At 46.5% G+C, this 21,279-nt stretch overlaps 2 protein-coding genes across 3 annotated transcripts; both read left to right on the forward strand.

Annotated features, from left to right (window-relative positions):
• The first annotated feature begins 691 nt into the window (after positions 1–691).
• Positions 692–5,879, forward strand: LOC121460442 (retinol dehydrogenase 16-like). The gene is made up of 4 exons (XM_041670843.1): positions 692–1,139; positions 3,312–3,570; positions 4,774–4,937; positions 5,432–5,879. The coding sequence occupies exons 1-4, from the start codon at positions 827–829 to the stop codon at positions 5,647–5,649; spliced, it is 954 nt and encodes a 317-aa protein (XP_041526777.1). The 5' UTR covers positions 692–826; the 3' UTR covers positions 5,650–5,879.
• Positions 5,880–11,110: 5,231 nt separating this feature from the next.
• Positions 11,111–16,205, forward strand: LOC121460434 (retinol dehydrogenase 16-like). Of its 2 annotated transcripts, none has more exons than XM_041670821.1 (4): positions 11,111–11,547; positions 13,630–13,888; positions 15,092–15,255; positions 15,703–16,205. In XM_041670821.1, exons 1-4 carry the CDS (start codon positions 11,235–11,237, stop codon positions 15,918–15,920), a joined length of 954 nt encoding a protein of 317 aa, XP_041526755.1. In that variant the 5' UTR covers positions 11,111–11,234; the 3' UTR covers positions 15,921–16,205. The 2 variants fall into 2 exon arrangements, with proteins under 2 accessions (XP_041526755.1, XP_041526765.1); XM_041670831.1 differs by having other exon boundaries at positions 15,092–15,229.
• Positions 16,206–21,279: the final 5,074 nt, after the last annotated feature.

Below are 21,279 nucleotides of genomic sequence, written 5' to 3' on the forward strand. Positions count from 1 at the left end.
TCTATGCGTTTACCTAGGAGAGAGGAACAAAGGCCTGACAGCGGAAAACCATTTTCACATGTAGTCCAAAGGCATAGGAAACAGTTCAGAACTGTGAGAGTTAATTCATGATATGTAACAGAAGGGGAGTCAGCTACCGTGAAAACCTACAGCAAAAGACAGCCACTTTATTCACAAAGCAATAGCTCCAAATAGCCTTCACCAGGACCCTAGTTCTGATAAGTCATTCATGAAAAGATGGATGATTAATTACTGTATAATGTTGTGGCTTGTATCAGAGAGCAACTTTGTTTTCTGAAGAGAGATTCTGGCTGAGGAGTCTGAGGAGGAAGGACCCTGAGCTTGGGGCCAGACTTCGTTGTAAACGTGGCCCGAGTCCAAGTGAAGATGGGCCACAGCACATAATTATGATCCCAAATCCTGTGTTTGTGGAGATGGAGTGCAAGATGCAGAACACAAGGTGAGACAGGGACCGGAATATAATCCACTCGTGTTAGGAAACATGCGTGTATTCCCACATGAAAAAGAAGCAAAGATCATAAGAGAACGAAGGTGTGTTACTGAGTAGACAGTGGTGTTTTCTTTGGCAACAAATAAGAGAATGCCAAAAGTCATTATATGTCAGATTAGGAAACAGGTGAAAGAGCAGAGAAGTGAGGCAAGAATAAATATTGAAGACAGACAGTGGACAAAGAACAAAGTCTGTACTTCTGGTTAAAGCCTGCATTTCTCTGTGTCTCTGAGTTCTCTGTGCCTACTTCATCCTTTGGGAATAGAGACCAGGTTCACTCAGTCCCAGACTGTCTGTGCCTGTTCTTTGAAAGCCATGTGGCTCTACCTGGTGGCTCTAGTAGGCCTGTGGACCCTCCTGCGCTTGATCAGAGAGAGGCAGGTGGTGAGCCATCTCCAAGACAAGCATGTCTTCATCACGGGCTGTGACTCGGGCTTTGGGAACCTGCTGGCAAGACTGCTGGACAGGAGAGGCATGAGGGTGCTGGCTGCATGTCTGACGGAGAAGGGAGCCGAGGAACTGAGGAACAAGACATCAGACAGGCTGGAGACAGTGATCCTTGATGTCACCAAGACAGAGAGTATTGTGGCAGCCACTCAGTGGGTGAAGGAGCGTGTTGGGAACAGAGGTATCAGTGAGATCTCTGTCTGTGTCTGCTGGTTTTTTGGCGGCATGAAGGGAATGTCTGCTTTGCCCACATAGATTCCCAATGTGTGTGGGGGTAGAATTGAAGGGGCTGTAGACTCCGGCCCTCCCCAGCACATCAGCCCTTCCTCTTATTCCTACACCCAGTCCTTCAAGCTCTCTACTCTTGGTCAGCTGGTACCCTGTGTGATCTCACGTCCTCACTCCCGTCTGTCCTTTTCTGCCACTGTATGGAGGAAGACTGAATTCTTGGCTGCTGAGTGCCACATTAGAGAGAGTGAGAGAGAGGAGGGCTGGTCCCTGGCTCTGTGTGAAGCTGGCTGGTCCTGTGACAGTTGCATCTCCTCTATCAGTACAGGAACCTGGTCTCCCCTTCCACCTGGGATTCCTTCTGGGAAGCCAAAGTCATTGTCACGATTAAGTGCACACTCACACTGGAGGATGACTTAGGAAAGAAAATCTAGGAAGGGCGCTCTCTCTCTCTCTCTCTCTCTCTCTCTCTCTCTCTCTCTCTCTTTCTCTCTCTCTCATGCATACACACACAGACACAGCCTGTAATGGGAGTCAGGAATTGGTCTTCCTGGAGACCTTTTGACCAATGACTCCACTGGATGGAACCCGTTCATGGCACTGGAGGTTTTATTTAGTGGCATAAGATGTCTAGGTCAGGTATCATCCCCCCATCCTATGGTGTACCCATTTAAATTCATAGCCTATATTCATGTATTTTAGGAAGCTTCTACAGGAGTAGATTTCCATATGGCTCCTCAAAACAAAAGAAGATAAAATCTGGATGCCAAAGTGGAATATGACACATTGAGCAATTCTTTTTAATCAGCAAATGCCGTGCTTGTTCTCAGTCAAGCCATCTCCAACGCACCCTGCACAGATAGTGATAGATTAGATGTGGTATTAGTTGTAAGATTTACTGATTGGCTACTTGGGCATCCAGGATCCAAAGACCAGAGGCGCTGAGGTGCAAGGAAGGGCACCATTTTCTGTGGTTGAGAGGGGAGGCTCAGTGCTGTTGGTGATCAGCAAGCCTTGTCACTTCCCTTATCCCGTCCCTGGGTTTTGCAAGCATCTGAGGAGAGCTGCTCAGTATTGATGCTGGACCCTGCAAGGCCCAGCTTCATCAGAGCCTTGAACATAACACTGTTTTCCAAAACATCCTCCAATCAGGTCTTTAGGTTTTTGTTCTAATTTCAACCAGGCATTAATTTGTCCTCTCTTTCTTTTCTCCTGGTATTCTCCTCGGTTTCCACTCTCCCCAATACTACCTCATTACTGCTTCTACTTGCCCTATGAAAGATAAGGCCACAGTGCGTATTAGTTAGTTTTCTATGTTGTGGAGGAAGCCCATGACCATGGAAATCCTTATGAAGGAAGGCATTTAATGGGGGCTGGCTTACAGTTTCAGGGGCTTAGTTCATTATCAGAATGCTGGGAAGCCTGGTGTCACACAGGCAGGCACGGTGCAGGAGAATGAGCTGAGGGTTCTACATCCACATCAGTTCTACATGCATCCATCCGGACAGCAGGAAGATTGAGACCCTGGGCCTGGCTTGTTCTTTTCAAACCACTTATCCCAACCCCAGTGACACACTTCCTCCAGCAAAGACACATTTCCCAATCCTTCTCAAAATTGCTTTCCCCAATGACCAAGCTACCAAATCTATAAGAAGGGACAATTCCAATTCCATCCATTACCACAAATGAAAGAATAAAATATCTACAAGGATGGGGATAATCTGGAAAACATAATCACAATTGCCTGTTCTCTAGATCAGCATGGGCACACCGCATCCTCAACACCCAATCTTAAAATCAGCAAGTGAGAATGACTGCTTCTTGCTTCCCAGGCAGAGACCTGGGTCATGGAGACTTAGAGGATGGTATCCATGCTGTGAGCTTACAGCAATGACTGCTTCTTGCTTCCCAGGCAGAGACCTGGGTCATGGAGACTTAGAGGATGGTATCCATGCTGTGAGCTTACAGCCTCAGGAACGGTTCCCCAGCCCTGATGACACCATGCTGCTCTTCACTGTGTCCTAGTCTCCAGTAAACACGTCTAAGCTGTCTTATCTTGTGGAGTGTGCATTTCATCCATAACTGTACCTGTGCTTGTAACTCTCTCTCTTCCCACTGTACTTAGGACTGTGGGGCCTAGTCAACAATGCTGGCATCTCCATCCCCTCGGGGCCCAATGAGTGGCTGAACAAAGAGGATTTTGCAAAGATACTGGATGTGAACCTGTTGGGCGTGATCGAGGTGACTCTGAGCATGCTGCCCTTAGTGAGGAAGGCCAGGGGACGTGTGGTCAACGTCTCCAGCATCATGGGTCGAGTGTCTTTCTCTGGTGGTGGTTACAGCATCTCCAAGTATGGTGTGGAGGCCTTCTCAGACTCCCTCAGGTATTTGCCAGATTTGATGGTCCCTGAGGGAAGCTTATTGGGGATCTATTTAATCAAGGCCTTTAGTATGCCATCGTGGAGGGAGACACCCTGGAATTTGGGGGTCCTTTCAGCTCATCTTCGCTGAATCAGACATTGAGAAGCACATTTCCATGTCTCTAGTAGAGGGCAGGACTGAGAGCTGATTCATCTTTCCTGTCATGGAGGAAGCAGGGCACCAGGAGTCATTAGTGACCTAGAATTTGACCTGTAAGTGTTTGGGGTCAAAAATACCAACCTTTGAGCTCTATGATGCAAAACACATATTTGAGTTGGGCTGAACATCTCATTCATATCGACAGACAGGTGTGAGGGAGGCCCCTGTGGAGTCCATAATCAACAAATGTAGCAAGCAGAAATGTTTTGAGCCTGAACTAAAGACTACAGCAACTGAGAGAGGAGACACAAACAATGTGGGTCCTTCCCTAGGAGTGGCCATGGCCCAGTCAGCTGTGTCAGCCATGGTTGTCATCTCTTTGTCGTCAGGGTCCCCTAGCAGGACTGGGCAGCAGCAGAGTGAAGGTTGAACATGGAAACCTGGAACCTGATTGTAGGTGGATTCTCCTTGGGGAAAGGACAGGCGAGATATGGAGGAGGATGGTCACCAGGTGGGCTGAGGTAGACCTGAGGAGAACCATAGATTGCTGGACAGTTATGTACAGCACATCAAAGGTATGGCAAGAGGGGAGCCATTCTGGGTAGGTCCATCCCTGGCTGCAGGGAACATGGAGGCTGTGGATGGGAGGAAGTGGCAGGCAAGGGCTTGCTCTCTGAAGACCCCTGAGGGAAGCAAGGAGGAGATGTCCTGGGAGCGTCCTGGGACCGATGAGGGCAGACTGAGACTTAGGGGTGAGATGGAGGTGACCTGGAAAAGGATGGTGATCTTTTCGTCAACCCTACACGGAGAGAGCTCGCACATGCTGTCATAGAACAGAGTGCCTGGTTTTAGGCAGGTGAGCTTCATGCTCCGAATACTTAGGATGACATTTAAAGCGCAGAGGCATTGCCCTCACCATGAGTTTCATCCCCATCTGCTACACAACGTCTGTCTGAAGCTTGTGGCCTCTCCTCACCACAGGCTCACGTTGTCATGTGACTGTACTCTGATTCTGAGTGACTTCACAGAAAGTCCTCTGAAGTCTTTAATGTCTGTCTGTCTTGCAGGAGGGAGCTGTCCTATTTCGGAGTGAAGGTGGCTATCATAGAACCTGGCTTCTTCCAGACTGCTATTTCCAGTAGTGACAGGCATTCGACACACTCCCAGATGCTGTGGGACCGGGCAAGCTCAGAAGTCAAAGAGATCTATGACGAGAAGTTTTTGTCATCCTGTGAGTGGGTTTTGGGGGTCCAAAGCAAAGGAGTCTAGAATTCTAAGTCTCCTGGTGGTGTTGACAGCAGTATCCCTAAGGTATTTCTTCTTAAAATGAGCATGATTAGCCTCTGTTTCCTTGGTACAGGGTGGGTATTTCTCCACATAAAGAGATCCTGGCTTCTAGAATGTAAGGTGTTGTTTCATTTAAGTCCCTTATTATTATGACATGAAAGTGAAGCTGGAGTCACGAAACAGTGACTTTCCATGAGCTTGGACTTGTTTCCACTCTTGCAGGGATGCGAGAGTTCTCTGAACAGAGACCCAGGTGGAGCATGTGTGCGATTCCTCCTTGAAGCTGGGCTGTGTCCTCCTGATGACCTGGGACAGGCTAGGCTTGGGCATGGCTTCAGATGTGGGCGGCTTGGGTTCTAGTGAGGCTTTCCTACATGTTGGTCTAGAGCAGGAGTGTCAGAGGTAGTCACCCCCTGAATCCTTTCTCCTTTTGCATAGATCTGACAGGGATAAAGTTATTGGACAAACTGTGCAACAAGGACCTCTCCTTGGTGACGGACTGCATGGAGCATGCGCTGACTTCCTGTCACCCCCGGACCCGATATTCAGCTGGTTGGGATGCCAAGCTCTTCTACATCCCTGTGAGCTACCTGCCCACCCGTCTTGCAGATGTCATCTTATTCTGGACCTCCACGAAGCCTGAAAAAGCTCTGTGAAGCCTGCATCTGTTTACGTAGTTGGTAGTTTTAGAGTGCAGTGTGAGGGCGAGAATCCTCAGGAGAAGGCAGATGCTGGGCTCGGGATAAAATTGTCATTTGGAGGGAGATTCATAGGTACCTGACTTTTATTCCTTGGGTATGACCATGGAGAACATAGAGCCCCAGAAAAAACTTCTTTGTTTAAACAATGATTCCAATCTTGGTAAAAATAAGAAAGTGATCTTCCATGTACTCGGGTCATTCATTTTACTTATTTTAATTTAAATTTTTTTGTCTGTCTTCATGTGTGTCAATATTGCATATGTGTAGGAATACCCATGGAGTCCAGATTATTAATTTTACTGAACATGGAGTTACAGTCTGTTGTGAATTACCTAACTGTGGAGTTTAACACAATTTAGGTCTTCTAATCTATCACCTTTCCCTATGATTAAACTCCTTATTTATGATTTTAGTTAATTATCTATTTTGAGAGAGGTTCTTCCTATGCTACACCTGTACATAAAGATATTCTGACTCTGCTTTGCTGCAGCAATCTGGCTTAGCTATGAAGCCCTGACTAGGATCAGTGAGGGAAGAAAGAAAGGACAGACATACAGACACATGGACAGAAAAACTGGCATCCAGTGGCATTCAACCTGTACCCTAAGTATGTAAATTATAAATAGCTAAGGGAAAAGACTTTGTGATCTCTGTAGGAGGTCTGAAGGCAGCGATTTCAGGCTAGAAGCTGATGTGGGATTCACCTCTGTAGGTATGTATTTCTGTTGATCTGTGTATGGCCACAAGGCTTCTCTCTGACTCCACCCTTCTTTCTCCCAGCATTCAGTTTAGTTTGACCAGTTCTGAGTGCTGACTGTGGGGAGTAAAAATATTCCTCTAAGTTTCTTTGTTTCCTGCCTGCCTTTCCTTGCTCCACCATATAGCACAGACTCAGTTGGCTACAGTGCGGGTCAGACTCAGCAGGCTACAGGGCATGTGTGTGGACTGTGACAATCTCAGTGTTAACCTAGGCAAATTTTGGGTCAAACACTGCATTTTCTTCACTCTTCCTACCTGTTCAGCAGTGATAGAAGCTGCATCTCTGTGACCACAGCACTGCACTTGTATGGGAAGATAGGGCCTCCCCTTGGCTTCCCTAAGTCCCAGAGTCGCCCCAAGGCAGCAGCGTGGATGCTGCCAGTGTAGGGGTGGGAATGTGCTATTTACAAACTCTAAATATCTCTGCCTTTGTTTCTGATCCACTTTAGCTCTTATAGCTATCAAAACACATCCAAGCAACTGTACCAATGACTGAATATTATTTCCTTGTCTCATATCTTCAACTATATACAGTTTTACTCTTAATTTTTCTTCCTCACTTCTTGCTTTTTTTTTTTAATATCTCCTTATTTCTGAGTGCTCATTACTCACCTCTTCACCTGTGGGGCAAGTTTTTCCTCTGGGGTTCCTCATGGGCCCCCTGTACACCTGGTACTCTTCTGTGTTTTTTGGGGTTCCTCAGTCAGCTCCTCGTTGTGGCGCTATATGTTGGGGATCAGCCATAAAAGTGGACCTTTTTGCCATAATACTGCTGTAGGAGTAAGTTTTGTAGATAATGTAATGCTTGCCAAGGCTGATCACAATTAATATAATGGACTTGCTGTCTCTTTATGGCATTCTCTAACTGTGTGAATGCCTCTTTGGCTGCTTCTGTAAGCTGTCTAGTGGAATTTGGATCACTGTTCCCTTTAAGAATTTTACTTAGTGGATCAAGGCCTCCCGTAGGATATTTTAAATAAGGTCTCAATTATTGGATGTTTTCCAACAACGTTTAAAAATCATTTAGAGTCTTTAAACTATCCTTTTTAATTTTTAGTTTTGAGGCATAATTTTTTCTTTAGAATTTAACATATCATCTAAATTCTGGAAAGGTGGGTCTCTTGTATTTTCTCTGGAGCAACGATTAACACTGTATGCTCTGTTTTAGTAGTTCATATATCTCAAGTAAAACTCCTTCATCTTTATGGGCAAGTAAGATATTACCCATATAATGGACAATATAAACCTGTGGAAATAGATCTCTAACATTTTGTATAGCCTGAGAGAACTATTTCTGGCACACACTGTTTGCCATACCCTGAAGTAAGACACTCCATTGATATATTTTTATTGGCTCTTTGAAATTATCTGAAGTTATTTATTAATATTAAATGCAAATCTTTGACAATCTTGTGGTACCAAAGGGATGGCATGAAAACAATCTTTTGACTCTGAAATGATCTTTTGGGTGTCTTTGGTATAGTTATAGGAGAAGGCAACCCAGGTTATAATGCTCACATCAGCTGCATGGTGTCATTAGCCTCTCTTAAATCCTGAATTAATCTCTGCTTTTCTGACTTCTTTTTAATTACAAAAATAGGAGAATTCCAGGGTGGAGATATAATGTGACATTTACCCAGCTATTCTGGCACTAGCTCTTAGAAAGCTTGTAATTTTTCTTCTATTCGAGGCCACTGATTTACACATACAGGCTTGTTACTTTTCCAGACAATTTGGTAACCTGCCGGGGGTGCAGGTTTCTCAGTGACCTCTCCTAAAAATATTCTAATGTTACCTTGGAAGACCTTTTGCTAGGTATGATAGTATTGATTCTTCCCTTATTTTCCTTGTCTAGACCCTGATTGGTAACAATCCTTGCTGAAACATTTGATTAGCAATAACTGTTGGAGGAATTTAAATATACCCCACTTGGGGCATATGTCGGTCTCATAAATTTACAGGGAAATGAGGAACAATGTATGACTGGAAAGTTCCTTCATGACCTTTTCCATCCTTTCAGTAAAGCTCATTCCTACTTTGTTCAGGATTTTGAGTCTGACCAATCCCTTGTAACTGTGAAATAGTCCAGTTTTTGGCAATTTTGAAGGCTATTGACTAACAGGTATAACAGAAATATCCATACCAGTATGAAGAAGACTAGGAAACATTCTTTCATCTGTAAACAAAGTGAGTTTTGGTTACTGCGGAACTTTGACTTGTAGACAATAGATGTCAAATGGACCCAATCTGACATCTCCTCTCTTATCTCTCTTTGATTTTTGGTTTGCACAATGGGAAGTCAAATTAATTGTGAAAGCCTCTGGCTTCTCTTTACTACAGAAAATGAGTCCTAACCTTGATTTCTACTTCGTAATCAGTGTCACTGACTCCAGGGGCAACAAGGATCCCTTTCATAGTGATGCTACTTCTTCCCAACAGTAGCCCCATAGTGCCCTCTAATAAACCCCAGTGGGGAGAGCTTGCATTCCCATTTGGGCAGCCAGAATGTGTATATGGAAGAGCTGAGATTGAGCCCTGTGCTGCCTGGGCCTGCCCTTCGATGTTCCTGAATGGGTTTTCTTGTGGGAGAACCGGTTTCTGGGTTACCCCAAAAGTTGTCTATGACCTGAGGCTAGCCCTTATGTCCATTTCCTAAAAGGAGGTTCCCTTGGTCATTTCTCTTTGGCCTGTGCTTGCTAGTTCAATGCTTCTCTCTCCTGCATCTCTTGCACAGTCCTGGTTCCTTCCCTGGCCACAGGCTTACTCTCCTATCAGGACATTGCCTGATGTGATGCCCCATGAGACCACACCCAAAGCAGTTCTAGGAGACCCAGTAGATCTCACTGTTCCTGGGCCTTGATGTCTTTGTTGGAAGGGAACATCATTGACAGCCTTTCCCTGTAAAGCAGCAGCTATGGTCAGTCCCTGATTATACAAATGGTCAATATCTGAAAAAAACCCGAATATAATCAGTAATGTTACTTTTCTTTCTAAAAGGCCTTCAAGCAGTTTTATGTATGGCATCAGCATTCTGAAAGGCTAGCTGTTTAACTATCAAAAGACTTGCTTCTGTATATCATTCAACTGCTTTTCTAATCCACAGCCCCAGAATCTATTTCCTCCAAGCAAAAATATGGATGGGCTTATCACAGCAATACCCAGACCCGTGCACCAACTTCAGTCCTAGGGTGAAGAGACACCATGACTCTGGCAACACAAATAAAGGAAATCATTTAAATCAGTGACTCACTTATAATTGCAGAGGTGCAGTCTTATTATCACTATGGCAAGCATGGTTGTGTGCAGGCAGACATGGTACCTCAGAAGTTAATGAGAGTACTTAATCTTGTAAGCAACAGGGAGTCAGCAACTGGGTGGTATCATGAGCAGAGGAAAATGCAAAGACAATCCCACAGTGCCACACAGACATGCTCACAGGCAATCTGAGGGAGGCCATCCCTCAAGTGAGATTCCCTGTCTCCAGGTGACTCTTCACTGTGTCACATGGACAAAAGCAAACCAGCACACAGGGGCAGGGCAGAAGCAGGAACAGAGCTGGAACCAAGGCAGTCATGTTTACAAGGAAATCTGGCTCCAAGCTCAGGATCCTTCCTCCTCAGAAACAAGAGCAAAGAGGGAACAAGTACTAAATCTATATCCTTGTATATCTGTGCATATCTTAAATGGAATGCTCTTATATGAACCCTAAGCACTGATCAAATGCCTGCTGATAAAGAGAATCATAGAAAGGCAGATCTATGCATTTACCTAGGAGAGAGGAACAAAGGCCTGACAGCGGAAAACCATTTTCACATGTAGTCCAAAGGCATAGGAAACAGTTCAGAACTGTGAGAGTTAATTCATGATATGTAACAGAAGGGGAGTCAGCTACCGTGAAAACCTACAGCAAAAGACAGCCACTTTATTCACAAAGCAATAGCTCCAAATAGCCTTCACCAGGACCCTAGTTCTGATAAGTCATTCATGAAAAGATGGATGATTAATTACTGTATAATGTTGTGGCTTGTATCAGAGAGCAACTTTGTTTTCTGAAGAGAGATTCTGGCTGAGGAGTCTGAGGAGGAAGGACCCTGAGCTTGGGGCCAGATTTCGTTGTAAACGTGGCCCGAGTCCAAGTGAAGATGGGCCACAGCACATAATTATGATCCCAAATCCTGTGTTTGTGGAGATGGAGTGCAAGATGCAGAACACAAGGTGAGACAGGGACCGGAATATAATCCACTCATGTTAGGAAACATGCGTGTATTCCCACATTGTAGGGATAAGTCCCGCCCCTTAGGGGGCGTGTTCGCCTCGGGCTAATGTCTGCCTATAAATTGGGCGAGCCTGCTCCGAGCTGTCTCTTCTGCTTTCCTGGTCTCCGTGGGAACGGTGGTTCTGTAAGTCTATTTCTACATTAAAACTATATGTATTTTTACAATCTGTCTGCATTCGTTTACGCCGCTACACCATATGAAAAAGAAGCAAAGATCGTAAGAGAACGAAGGTGTGTTACTGAGTAGACAGTGGTGTTTTCTTTGGCAACAAATAAGAGAATGCCAAAAGTCATTATATGTCAGATTAGGAAACAGGTGAAAGAGCAGAGAAGTGAGGCAAGAATAAATATTGAAGACAGACAGTGGACAAAGAACAAAGTCTGTACTTCTGGTTAAAGCCTGCATTTCTCTGTGTCTCTGAGTTCTCTGTGCCTACTTCATCCTTTGGGAATAGAGACCAGGTTCACTCAGTCCCAGACTGTCTGGGCCTGTCCTTTGAAAGCCATGTGGCTCTACCTGGTGGCTCTAGTGGGCCTGTGGACCCTCCTGCGCTTGATCAGAGAGAGGCAGGTGGTGAGCCATCTCCAAGACAAGCATGTCTTCATCACGGGCTGTGACTCGGGCTTTGGGAACCTGCTGGCAAGACTGCTGGACAGGAGAGGCATGAGGGTGCTGGCTGCATGTCTGACGGAGAAGGGAGCCGAGGAACTGAGGAACAAGACATCAGACAGGCTGGAGACAGTGATCCTTGACGTCACCAAGACAGAGAGTATTGTGGCAGCCACTCAGTGGGTGAAGGAGCGTGTTGGGAACAGAGGTATCAGTGAGATCTCTGTCTGTGTCTGCTGGTTTTTTGGCGGCATGAAGGGAATGTCTGCTTTGCCCACATAGATTCCCAATGTGTGTGGGGGTAGAATTGAAGGGGCTGTAGACTCCGGCCCTCCCCAGCACATCAGCCCTTCCTCTTATTCCTACACCCAGTCCTTCAAGCTCTCTACTCTTGGTCAGCTGGTACCCTGTGTGATCTCACGTCCTCACTCCTGTCTGTCCTTTTCTGCCACTGTATGGAGGAAGACTGAATTCTTGGCTGCTGAGTGCCACATTAGAGAGAGTGAGAGAGAGGAGGGCTGGTCCCTGGCTCTGTGTGAAGCTGGCTGGTCCTGTGACAGTTGCATCTCCTCTATCAGTACAGGAACCTGGTCTCCCCTTCCACCTGGGATTCCTTCTGGGAAGCCAAAATCATTGTCATGATTAAGTGCACACTCACACTGGAGGATGACTTAGGAAAGAAAATCTAGGAAGGGCTCTCTCTCTCTCTCTCTCTCTCTCTCTCTCTCTCTCTCTCTCTCTCATGCATACACACACAGACACAGCCTGTAATGGGAGTCAGGAATTGGTCTTCCTGGAGACCTTTTGACCAATGACTCAACTGGATGGAACCCGTTCATGGCACTGGAGGTTTTATTTAGTGGCATAAGATGTCTAGGTCAGGTATCATCCCCCCATCCTATGGTGTACCCATTTAAATTCATAGCCTATATTCATGTATTTTAGGAAGCTTCTACAGGAGTAGATTTCCATATGGCTCCTCAAAACAAAAGAAGATAAAATCTGGATGCCAAAGTGGAATATGACACATTGAGCAATTCTTTTTAATCAGCAAATGCCGTGCTTGTTCTCAGTCAAGCCATCTCCAACGCACCCTGCACAGATAGTGATAGATTAGATGTGGTATTAGTTGTAAGATTTACTGATTGGCTACTTGGGCATCCAGGATCCAAAGACCAGAGGCGCTGAGGTGCAAGGAAGGGCACCATTTTCTGTGGTTGAGAGGGGAGGCTCAGTGCTGTTGGTGATCAGCAAGCCTTGTCACTTCCCTTATCCCGTCCCTGGGTTTTGCAAGCATCTGAGGAGAGCTGCTCAGTATTGATGCTGGACCCTGCAAGGCCCAGCTTCATCAGAGCCTTGAACATAACACTGTTTTTCAAAACATCCTCCAATCAGGTCTTTAGGTTTTTGTTCTAATTTCATCCAGGCATTAATTTGTCCTCTCTTTCTTTTCTCCTGGTATTCTCCTCGGTTTCCACTCTCCCCAATACTACCTCATTACTGCTTCTACTTGCCCTATGAAAGATAAGGCCACAGTGCGTATTAGTTAGTTTTCTATGTTGTGGAGGAAGCCCATGACCATGGAAATCCTTATGAAGGAAGGCATTTAATGGGGGCTGGCTTACAGTTTCAGGGGCTTAGTTCATTATCAGAATGCTGGGAAGCCTGGTGTCACACAGGCAGGCACGGTGCAGGAGAATGAGCTGAGGGTTCTACATCCACATCAGTTCTACATGCATCCATCCGGACAGCAGGAAGATTGAGACCCTGGGCCTGGCTTGTTCTTTTCAAACCACTTATCCCAACCCCAGTGACACACTTCCTCCAGCAAAGACACATTTCCCAATCCTTCTCAAAATTGCTTTCCCCAATGACCAAGCCACCAAATCTATAAGAAGGGACAATTCCAATTCCATCCATTACCACAAATGAAAGAATAAAATATCTACAAGGATGGGGATAATCTGGAAAACATAATCACAATTGCCTGTTCTCTAGATCAGCATGGGCGCACCGCATCCTCAACACCCAATCTTAAAATCAGCAAGTGAGAATGACTGCTTCTTGCTTCCCAGGCAGAGACCTGGGTCATGGAGACTTAGAGGATGGTATCCATGCTGTGAGCTTACAGAATCAGGGACGGTTCCCCAGCCCTGATGACACCATGCTGCTCTTCACTGTGTCCTAGTCTCCAGTAAACACATGTCTAAGCTGTCTTATCTTGTGGAGTGTGCATTTCATCCATAACTGTACCTGTGCTTGTAACTCTCTCTCTTCCCACTGTACTTAGGACTGTGGGGCCTAGTCAACAATGCTGGCATCTCCATCCCCTCGGGGCCCAATGAGTGGCTGAACAAAGAGGATTTTGCAAAGATACTGGATGTGAACCTGTTGGGCGTGATCGAGGTGACTCTGAGCATGCTGCCCTTAGTGAGGAAGGCCAGGGGACGTGTGGTCAACGTCTCCAGCATCATGGGTCGAGTATCTTTCTTTGGTGGTGGTTACAGCATCTCCAAGTATGGTGTGGAGGCCTTCTCAGACTCCCTCAGGTATTTGCCAGGTTTGATGGTCCTTGAGGGAAGCTTATTGGGGATCTATTTAATCAAGGCCTTTAGTATGCCATCGTGGAGGGAGACACCCTGGAATTTGGGGGTCCTTTCAGCTCATCTTCGCTGAATCAGACATTGAGAAGCACATTTCCATGTCTCTAGTAGAGGGCAGGACTGAGAGCTGATTCATCTTTCCTGTCATGGAGGAAGCAGGGCACCAGGAGTCATTAGTGACCTAGAATTTGACCTGTAAGTGTTTGGGGTCAAAAATACCAACCTTTGAGCTCTATGATGCAAAACACATATTTGAGTTGGGCTGAACATCTCATTCATATCGACAGACAGGTGTGAGGGAGGCCCCTGTGGAGTCCATAATCAACAAATGTAGCAAGCAGAAATGTTTTGAGCCTGAACTAAAGACTACAGCAACTGAGAGAGGAGACACAAACAATGTAGGTCCTTCCCTAGGAGTGGCCATGGCCCAGTCAGCTGTGTCAGCCATGGTTGTCATCTCTTTGTCGTCAGGGTCCCCTAGCAGGACTGGGCAGCAGCAGAGTGAAGGTTGAACATGGAAACCTGGAACCTGATTGTAGGTGGATTCTCCTTGGGGAAAGGACAGGCGAGATATGGAGGAGGATGGTCACCAGGTGGGCTGAGGTAGACCTGAGGAGAACCATAGATTGCTGGACAGTTATGTACAGCACATCAAAGGTATGGCAAGAGGGGAGCCATTCTGGGTAGGTCCATCCCTGGCTGCAGGGAACATGGAGGCTGTGGATGGGAGGAAGTGGCAGGCAAGGGCTTGCTCTCTGAAGACCCCTGAGGGAAGCAAGGAGGAGATGTCCTGGGAGCGTCCTGGGACCGATGAGGGCAGACTGAGACTTAGGGGTGAGATGGAGGTGACCTGGAAAAGGATGGTGATCTTTTCGTCAACCCTACACGGAGAGAGCTCGCACATGCTGTCATAGAACAGAGTGCCTGGTTTTAGGCAGGTGAGCTTCATGCTCCAAGTACTTAGGGTGACATTTAAAGTGCAGAGGCATTGCCCTCACCATGAGTTTCATCCCCATTTGCTACACAATGCCTGTCTGAAGCTTGTGGCCTCTCCTCACCACAGGCTCACGTTGTCATGTGACTGTACTCTGATTCTGAGTGACTTCACAGAAAGTCCTCTGAAGTCCTTAATGTCTGTCTGTCTTGCAGGAGGGAGCTGTCCTATTTTGGAGTGAAGGTGGCTGTTGTAGAGCCTGGCTTCTTCTCGACTGGTGCTTCCAATACTGACATGCATTTATGTTATGCTAAGATGCTGTGGGACCGGGCCAGCTCAGAAGTCAAAGAGGTGTATGGAGAGAAGTTTCTGGCATCTCGTACGCGATTTTTGAGAGCCTAAGTCAAACTAGTCTGAATCCCTAGGCTCATGTTCATTTTACCCGAAGTAACCACATGATCTTTCTCTTCAAAGGAAGAGCATTTAGACCCATGGCATGGGTGGGCACATTTTCGGGATGTGAGTTCCTTGACCTAGAGCTTGGGACTCTGTTCCATCTGAACCCCTCATCCTCTTCAGCCGAGAGTGAAGTCACCAACAGGAGCAGGGTTAGACAGCACTTTCCATGAGCTGAGACCCAGGTGGAGCATGTGCATGGTTGCTCCTTGAAGCCGGGCTGTGTCCTCCTGATGATGTGGGACAGGCTAGGCTTGGGCATGGCTTCTGACATGGGAGGCTTGGGCTCTAGTGAGGCTTTCCTCCATGTTGGTCTAGATTATGTGTGGTAGAGGTAATCACCCCCTAAATACTTTCTCCTTCTGCACAGATATGACAGGGCTAAAGTCACTGGACCAAAAGTGCAACAAGGACCTCTCCTTGGTGACGGACTGCATGGAGCATGCGCTGACTTCCCGTCACCCCCGGACCCGATATTCAGCTGGTTGGGATGCCAAGCTCTTCTTCATCCCTGTGAGCTACCTGCCAACCTTTCTTGCCGATGCCATCTTCTACAGGGCCTCTCTGAAGCCTGACAAAGCTCTGTGAAGCCTGCTTCTGATTCTATAGTTGGGGGGTATAAGAGTGCGGTGTGAGGGAGAGGATCCTCAGGAGAAGGCAGATGCTGGGCTCGGGACAAACTTGTCATTGGGAGGGACATCCACAGGTGCCTGACTTGTCTTCTTTCGGTGTGACCATGGAGAACATCGAGCCACAGGAGAAACTGCTATGTCTATGCAATGATTCCAATTTTGGTAAAAACACAAAGTGATCGTTCTTGTATCATTATTATCCATTTTACTCAGTTTAATTTTAAAAAGTTTCTTGCCTGTCTGCATGTGTGTCTCTATTGCATGTGAGTAGGAATACCCATAGAGTCCAAATGATTGATTTCCCTGGGCCTGCACTTACAGGCTCTTGTGAATTACCTAACTGTAGAGCTGGGAACACAGTTTTGGTCCTCTAGTCTACCACCTGTCCCTATGGCTAAACTCCTTATTTACATCTCTAGTTAACTTTCTATTTTGAGACAGGATCTCACTATGTCCCCCAGGTACATCATGACCTTCTCAATCTCTAGCCTTGCTTTAGCACATCTCTTAGGTCTGACACCCACAGGACCTTTGAGGGGCAGTGAGGGAATGAAGAAAGGACAGACACACAGACACATGGACAGAAAAGCTGGCATCAGTGGCTCGTGTGTGCTCTGATGGAGCCTCAGCTGCTCCACTGTAAGCGGCAGCCTCGGCTTGTTTATTATAACAGCGAAGGGGAAGAGGCTGTCTGGGCTCTGTAGGAGGTCTGAAGGCAGCTGTCTCGGGCTAGAACCTCCAGGGAGCAGCAGTTGCTTGGTTTTGCTCACATTTAACCAGTATTGGAGAGTGCATGCCACCATGCATCGATTATATTATATTATATCATATCATATTATATTCAACCAATACATTTAAATACTATTACTCATGATAATAGTCTAGCATGTAATACTTCAAGCAATTCCTCATCAGACTCACAATGAGTGTTGGTTCCAGAATCAGAGCAGTGAAGAGACAGGACGACCAGGATGTGAAGGAGCTCAGAGACTCCAAATGCTCCTGTGTGGTTCATTCAGACAAGACCAGGTTCTCCCTGTAGGAAGAGCAAGACCAGAGCATGGTGGGTCACTCCTGCAATGTTAGCATTCTGCAAAGCTGAGCCAGGAGGATCGCTGTGAGTGGAAGTCAAGTGGGACTATGAAGTCTGCTTGATTTACAGCTCCCTCTACATACGTGTGAACATAAATGTGTATATTCACAAACACCTTCACACACAAATCACATTTTAGAAAAAAACAATAGCATTTCTCAGCTTACAGACTATAGATTGTAAGGAAGCTAATCAGGGATCTCTTCTAAAACGCCATCCATAGTAGAAAATAAAAGTTTTTTTAAATTTCTGAATAATAATATTATCCACTATTGGCACAGAATTTTACAACATGTAAATAGCAAATTATCCATCTATCTTTCTATCTATCTAACTATTATATATATATATATATTTGTCTTTACACTTTAATATATATGTAAAGTGTAAAGACATCCAATCATTTACTTCAGATAAATCCTTGGGAGATGGTCCTAGATGTCCTATGCTCTTATTAAGCAGGCAGGTATGGATAGCTGGTTTGAAGGGTGATTTTTTAATGTAATGACAGGGTTTGGCCAGCAGGTGCCGGAGGTGTAACGCCAAAGCAGGTCCTGGGCTGCTGTACCTCTGCTCTGGCTTTGGGTTCCGAAATCGAGCCACCTGTAAATGCTAAGCAGGACTGGAAGCAACTACACGGAACAGATTTTGGTTAGAGGGAAAAGAAAAGGAGCAGCCTGCAAGTGCAGGAGGTGCCGAGGGGCCGCCAGTCGGTGGTAGGCAGGCAGAACGTAGCAGCCACTCTGCTCAGAGCTGTGGGGGCAGCCATGGGCTGTGAGCACGTGGAAAGGAACGCAAAGCTGCAGTCCAATCTGCAGCAGGCAGCATTCCAATTTAGGAGCTCCAGCTACTGAAGGGCATTCAGCTGCTTGCAGCTAGCTGCTGGCCTTTGTGGGCTCCTTTGCTTAAATAGAGCAGAGCAGAATGGTTGGAGTCGTGCCAGAATGCAAAGCACGCGTGCTTGGCTGAGGAGCGGCTGTCCATACTGGCCAGGCGTGCCAGGAGCCGCGGAATGGCCAAGATGGGAGCAGGAACTAAGCAGCTCATGGGTGCCTACAGGCTAAGGCTCTGGGTCCCCCTCACAGGCAGCGGAACACAGGAGGGGGCAGCTGAATTTCAAGGGAATCCTGCCTCTCGGGATTCTAGCAGGGTGTCTTGGCAAGGCGTGGGAAGCTGATGCCATGCAGGTTAGCAGCAGGCCATGGGGTTCAGTTGGAAACTAAATGTAGGACAATCCACAAGTGCTGACTGAGGTTTCTTTCCCGCCCGGTCCCCACAGCTGTTAAGTCCCAAGCAAATCACACAAAGTTCTACATTAGTTATAAACTGATTGGCCCATTAGCTCAGGCTTCTTATTAACTCTTATAACTTATATTAGTCCACAATTCTTATCTGTGTTAGCCACATGGCTCAGTACCTTTTTCAGTGAGGCAGTCACATCTTGCTTCTTCTGTGTCTGGGCCAGGACTGTGGAGGAATGGGCTTTTCTCTTCCCAGCATTCTCTTGTTCTCATTGCCCCACCTCTACTTCCTGTCTGTTTGTCCCGCCTATACTTCCTGCTTAGCTACTGGCCAATTAGCATTTATTTAAAACATAGTTGTAAGAATACAGAGCATTGTCCCACACCATACAAGAGCCCCTTGAAAGGGATATCAAGAATTTATTAGAATACACTCACAGATACACAACTAGGTAAATAGCTGCCAAGATCTTAGATTATGTCTGGCATGGGGCATGAATGGAATCAGCAGTCTGAGCTCCAACCACCACTGAGGGAGGGAGAGAGGGAGAAAGGAAGCAGGAAAAAAAGAGAGAGTTTAGCTGCCCCCCTCTTTCCTTTAAAGAGGTCACTTCGGTAGAAAAGATTCACCACCTCTAACCTCTATCTGGTCAAGTCACACACAGAGTAACACCCACTAGAGTACCCTGGTGTGGAACAGTCGCTGTGAATGTGTATTACTATCAATGGCTAACGAAGAGCTGCCTGGCATAGTCACAGTGAGCTGGCCCGTCTCATGCATTCCAAGGCAAGAAAAAGACCCACAGACAAGCTCACAGGCAATCTGAGGGAGGCCATCCCTCAAGTGAGATTCCCTGTCTCCAGGTGACTCTTCACTGTGTCACATGGACAAAAGCAAACCAGCACACAGGGGCAGGGCAGAAGCGGGAACAGAGCTAGAACCAAGGCAGTCACCCACTTGAAGGAAGGGTGGCCCAGCTCCAGGTCACAATTCACTCTCTGCTGACAGCCACGGCTTAGCCTTAGGGTAGAGCTGTAATGTACCCACCATTTTCTGCTTTATCATTGGCTTCTGTCCTTCCTTGAGCTTTGTGTAAAGGCTTCCTACTCTTAGGGCATGACTGGTGCTTTAGAGAATGGATAAATGAAAGCCTTTGGAAGCTCTCAGAGCCATGAAACTGGCTTTTCTCCTCATCTCTATTCCTTCTGCTCTCTGTCCTTACCCAGACTTTGTGTGACATGAGACCCTCTACTTTACTGTACAGTCCTCCATGCTAAGTCTAACAGATCCTGATTGGAACACTGATGTGGGACTCTTAGGGGAAACTGCTCAGTCAGTCCACATGTGATGTGAGACTCCCCTCTGGATGCTGTTGTAACATGAGGGGCTGCTCATTGGGGTTTCTGTCCTGCCCAGTTCCCACAGCTGGTAGGCCAAAAGAAATTACACAGAGGTCTATATTAATGATAAACTGATTGGCCCATCATCTCAAGCTTCCTTATTAACTCTTATAACTTATATTAACCCATTATTCTTATCTATGTTAGCCACACAGCTCAGTACCTTTTTCAGCGGGGCATCCTGCTTCTTTGGTGTCTGGAGAGAACTGCAGAAAGAGCTTCCCTCTTCCCAGAATTCTCCTGTTCTCATTTTACCGCCTCTATTCCTGTGTGGTTGTCCCACCTATACTTCCTGCCTGGCTACAAGCCAATCAGCATCTATAAAAAAAAAAATTAATAGAGTACAGAATTGTCCTGTACCATTTCCCCTTTTTTAAAAAAAAATTATTTTTTTCCATTCAAAAATTTGCACTTCCTCCCCTCTTCCCATTCCACTCCTGCTTCCCCACTCCCCCTCCTCCCTGCTGCTCTCTCCTCAAGAGAGGGCAGGGAACCCTGCCCTGTGGGAAGTCCAAGGCCCTCCCCCCTCCATCCAGGCCTAGGAAGCTTTGCATCCAAATAGACTAGGGTCCCTAAAAGCCAGTACATGCAGTAGAAACAAGCCCCAGTGCCTTTATCAATGGCTTCTCAGTCAACTTCCATTGTCAGCCACATTCAGAGAGTCTGGTTTGATCACATTTTCATTCAGTCCCGGTCCAGCTGGATTTGATGAGCTCCCATTAGAACAGGCACACTGTCTCAGTAGGTGGACCAACTGCTCGCAGTCCTGACTTCCTTGCTCATCTTCTCTGTCCTTCTGCTCTTCAACTGGACTTGGGAGCTCAGTCCGTTGCTCTGATGAGGGTCTCTGTCTCTATCTCCATCTGTCGCCGGACGAAAATTCTATGGTGATATCTGAGATAATCATCAGTGTGATAGTGGGCCAAGGACAGTTCAGGCACCCTCTCCTCTGCTGCCCAAGGACCTAGCTGGGGACATCCCCATGAACACCTGGGATCCCCTCTAGAGCCAAGTCTCTTGCCAACCCTAAAATGGCTCCCTTAATGTAGATATCTTCTTCCCTGCTCCTATATCTGCCATTCTTCCATCTCCACACTCCCACTCCCCCAAGCTCTCTCCAGTCTTTCCTTTCTCTCTTCTCTCTCTCCCTCTCCTCTTCCCCCAACCCCACACCCAGCCCTACCCCCACCCCCATGCTCCCAACTTTTGCCTGGCAATCTTTTTTTTAAAATTTATTTATTATGTATACAGTATTCTCAGTATTCTGTCTGCATCTATTCCTACAGTCCAGAAGAGGGCACCAGATCTCACTACAGATGGTTGTGAGCCACCATGTGGTTCCTGGGAATTGAACTCAGGACCTTTGGAAGAGCAGGCAGTGCTCTTAACCACTGAGCCATCTCTCCAGCCCCTTGCCTGGCAATCTTGTTTGCTTCCAATTTCCAGGAGGATTTATATATGTTTTTCTTTGGATTCACATTGTTATTTGGCTTCTCTAGGCTTAATGTCCTTTGTTTATGGCTAGAGTCCACTAATGAATGAGTACATACCATATTTATCTTTTTGAGTCTGGGTTATCT

Source organism: Microtus oregoni, unplaced genomic scaffold (assembly GCF_018167655.1).
Source record: "Microtus oregoni isolate MIOR12 unplaced genomic scaffold, Mior012 000001F_ref0000356, whole genome shotgun sequence".
NCBI lineage: Eukaryota > Metazoa > Chordata > Mammalia > Rodentia > Cricetidae > Microtus > Microtus oregoni.

What these genes read in the sequence shown, in the direction of transcription:
- LOC121460442 (XM_041670843.1), top strand. Translation starts at nt 827, where the DNA reads ATGTGGCTCTACCTGGTGGCTCTAGTAGGCCTGTGGACCCTCCTGCGC. An exon ending in GGAGCGTGTTGGGAACAGAG is followed by an intron (nt 1,140 to 3,311) that starts GTATCAGTGAGA and finishes CACTGTACTTAG; the next exon opens with GACTGTGGGGCCTAGTCAAC. An exon ending in GCCTTCTCAGACTCCCTCAG is followed by an intron (nt 3,571 to 4,773) that starts GTATTTGCCAGA and finishes TCTGTCTTGCAG; the next exon opens with GAGGGAGCTGTCCTATTTCG.
- LOC121460434 (XM_041670821.1), top strand. Translation starts at nt 11,235, where the DNA reads ATGTGGCTCTACCTGGTGGCTCTAGTGGGCCTGTGGACCCTCCTGCGC. An exon ending in GGAGCGTGTTGGGAACAGAG is followed by an intron (nt 11,548 to 13,629) that starts GTATCAGTGAGA and finishes CACTGTACTTAG; the next exon opens with GACTGTGGGGCCTAGTCAAC. An exon ending in AGAGAAGTTTCTGGCATCTC is followed by an intron (nt 15,256 to 15,702) that starts GTACGCGATTTT and finishes CCTTCTGCACAG; the next exon opens with ATATGACAGGGCTAAAGTCA.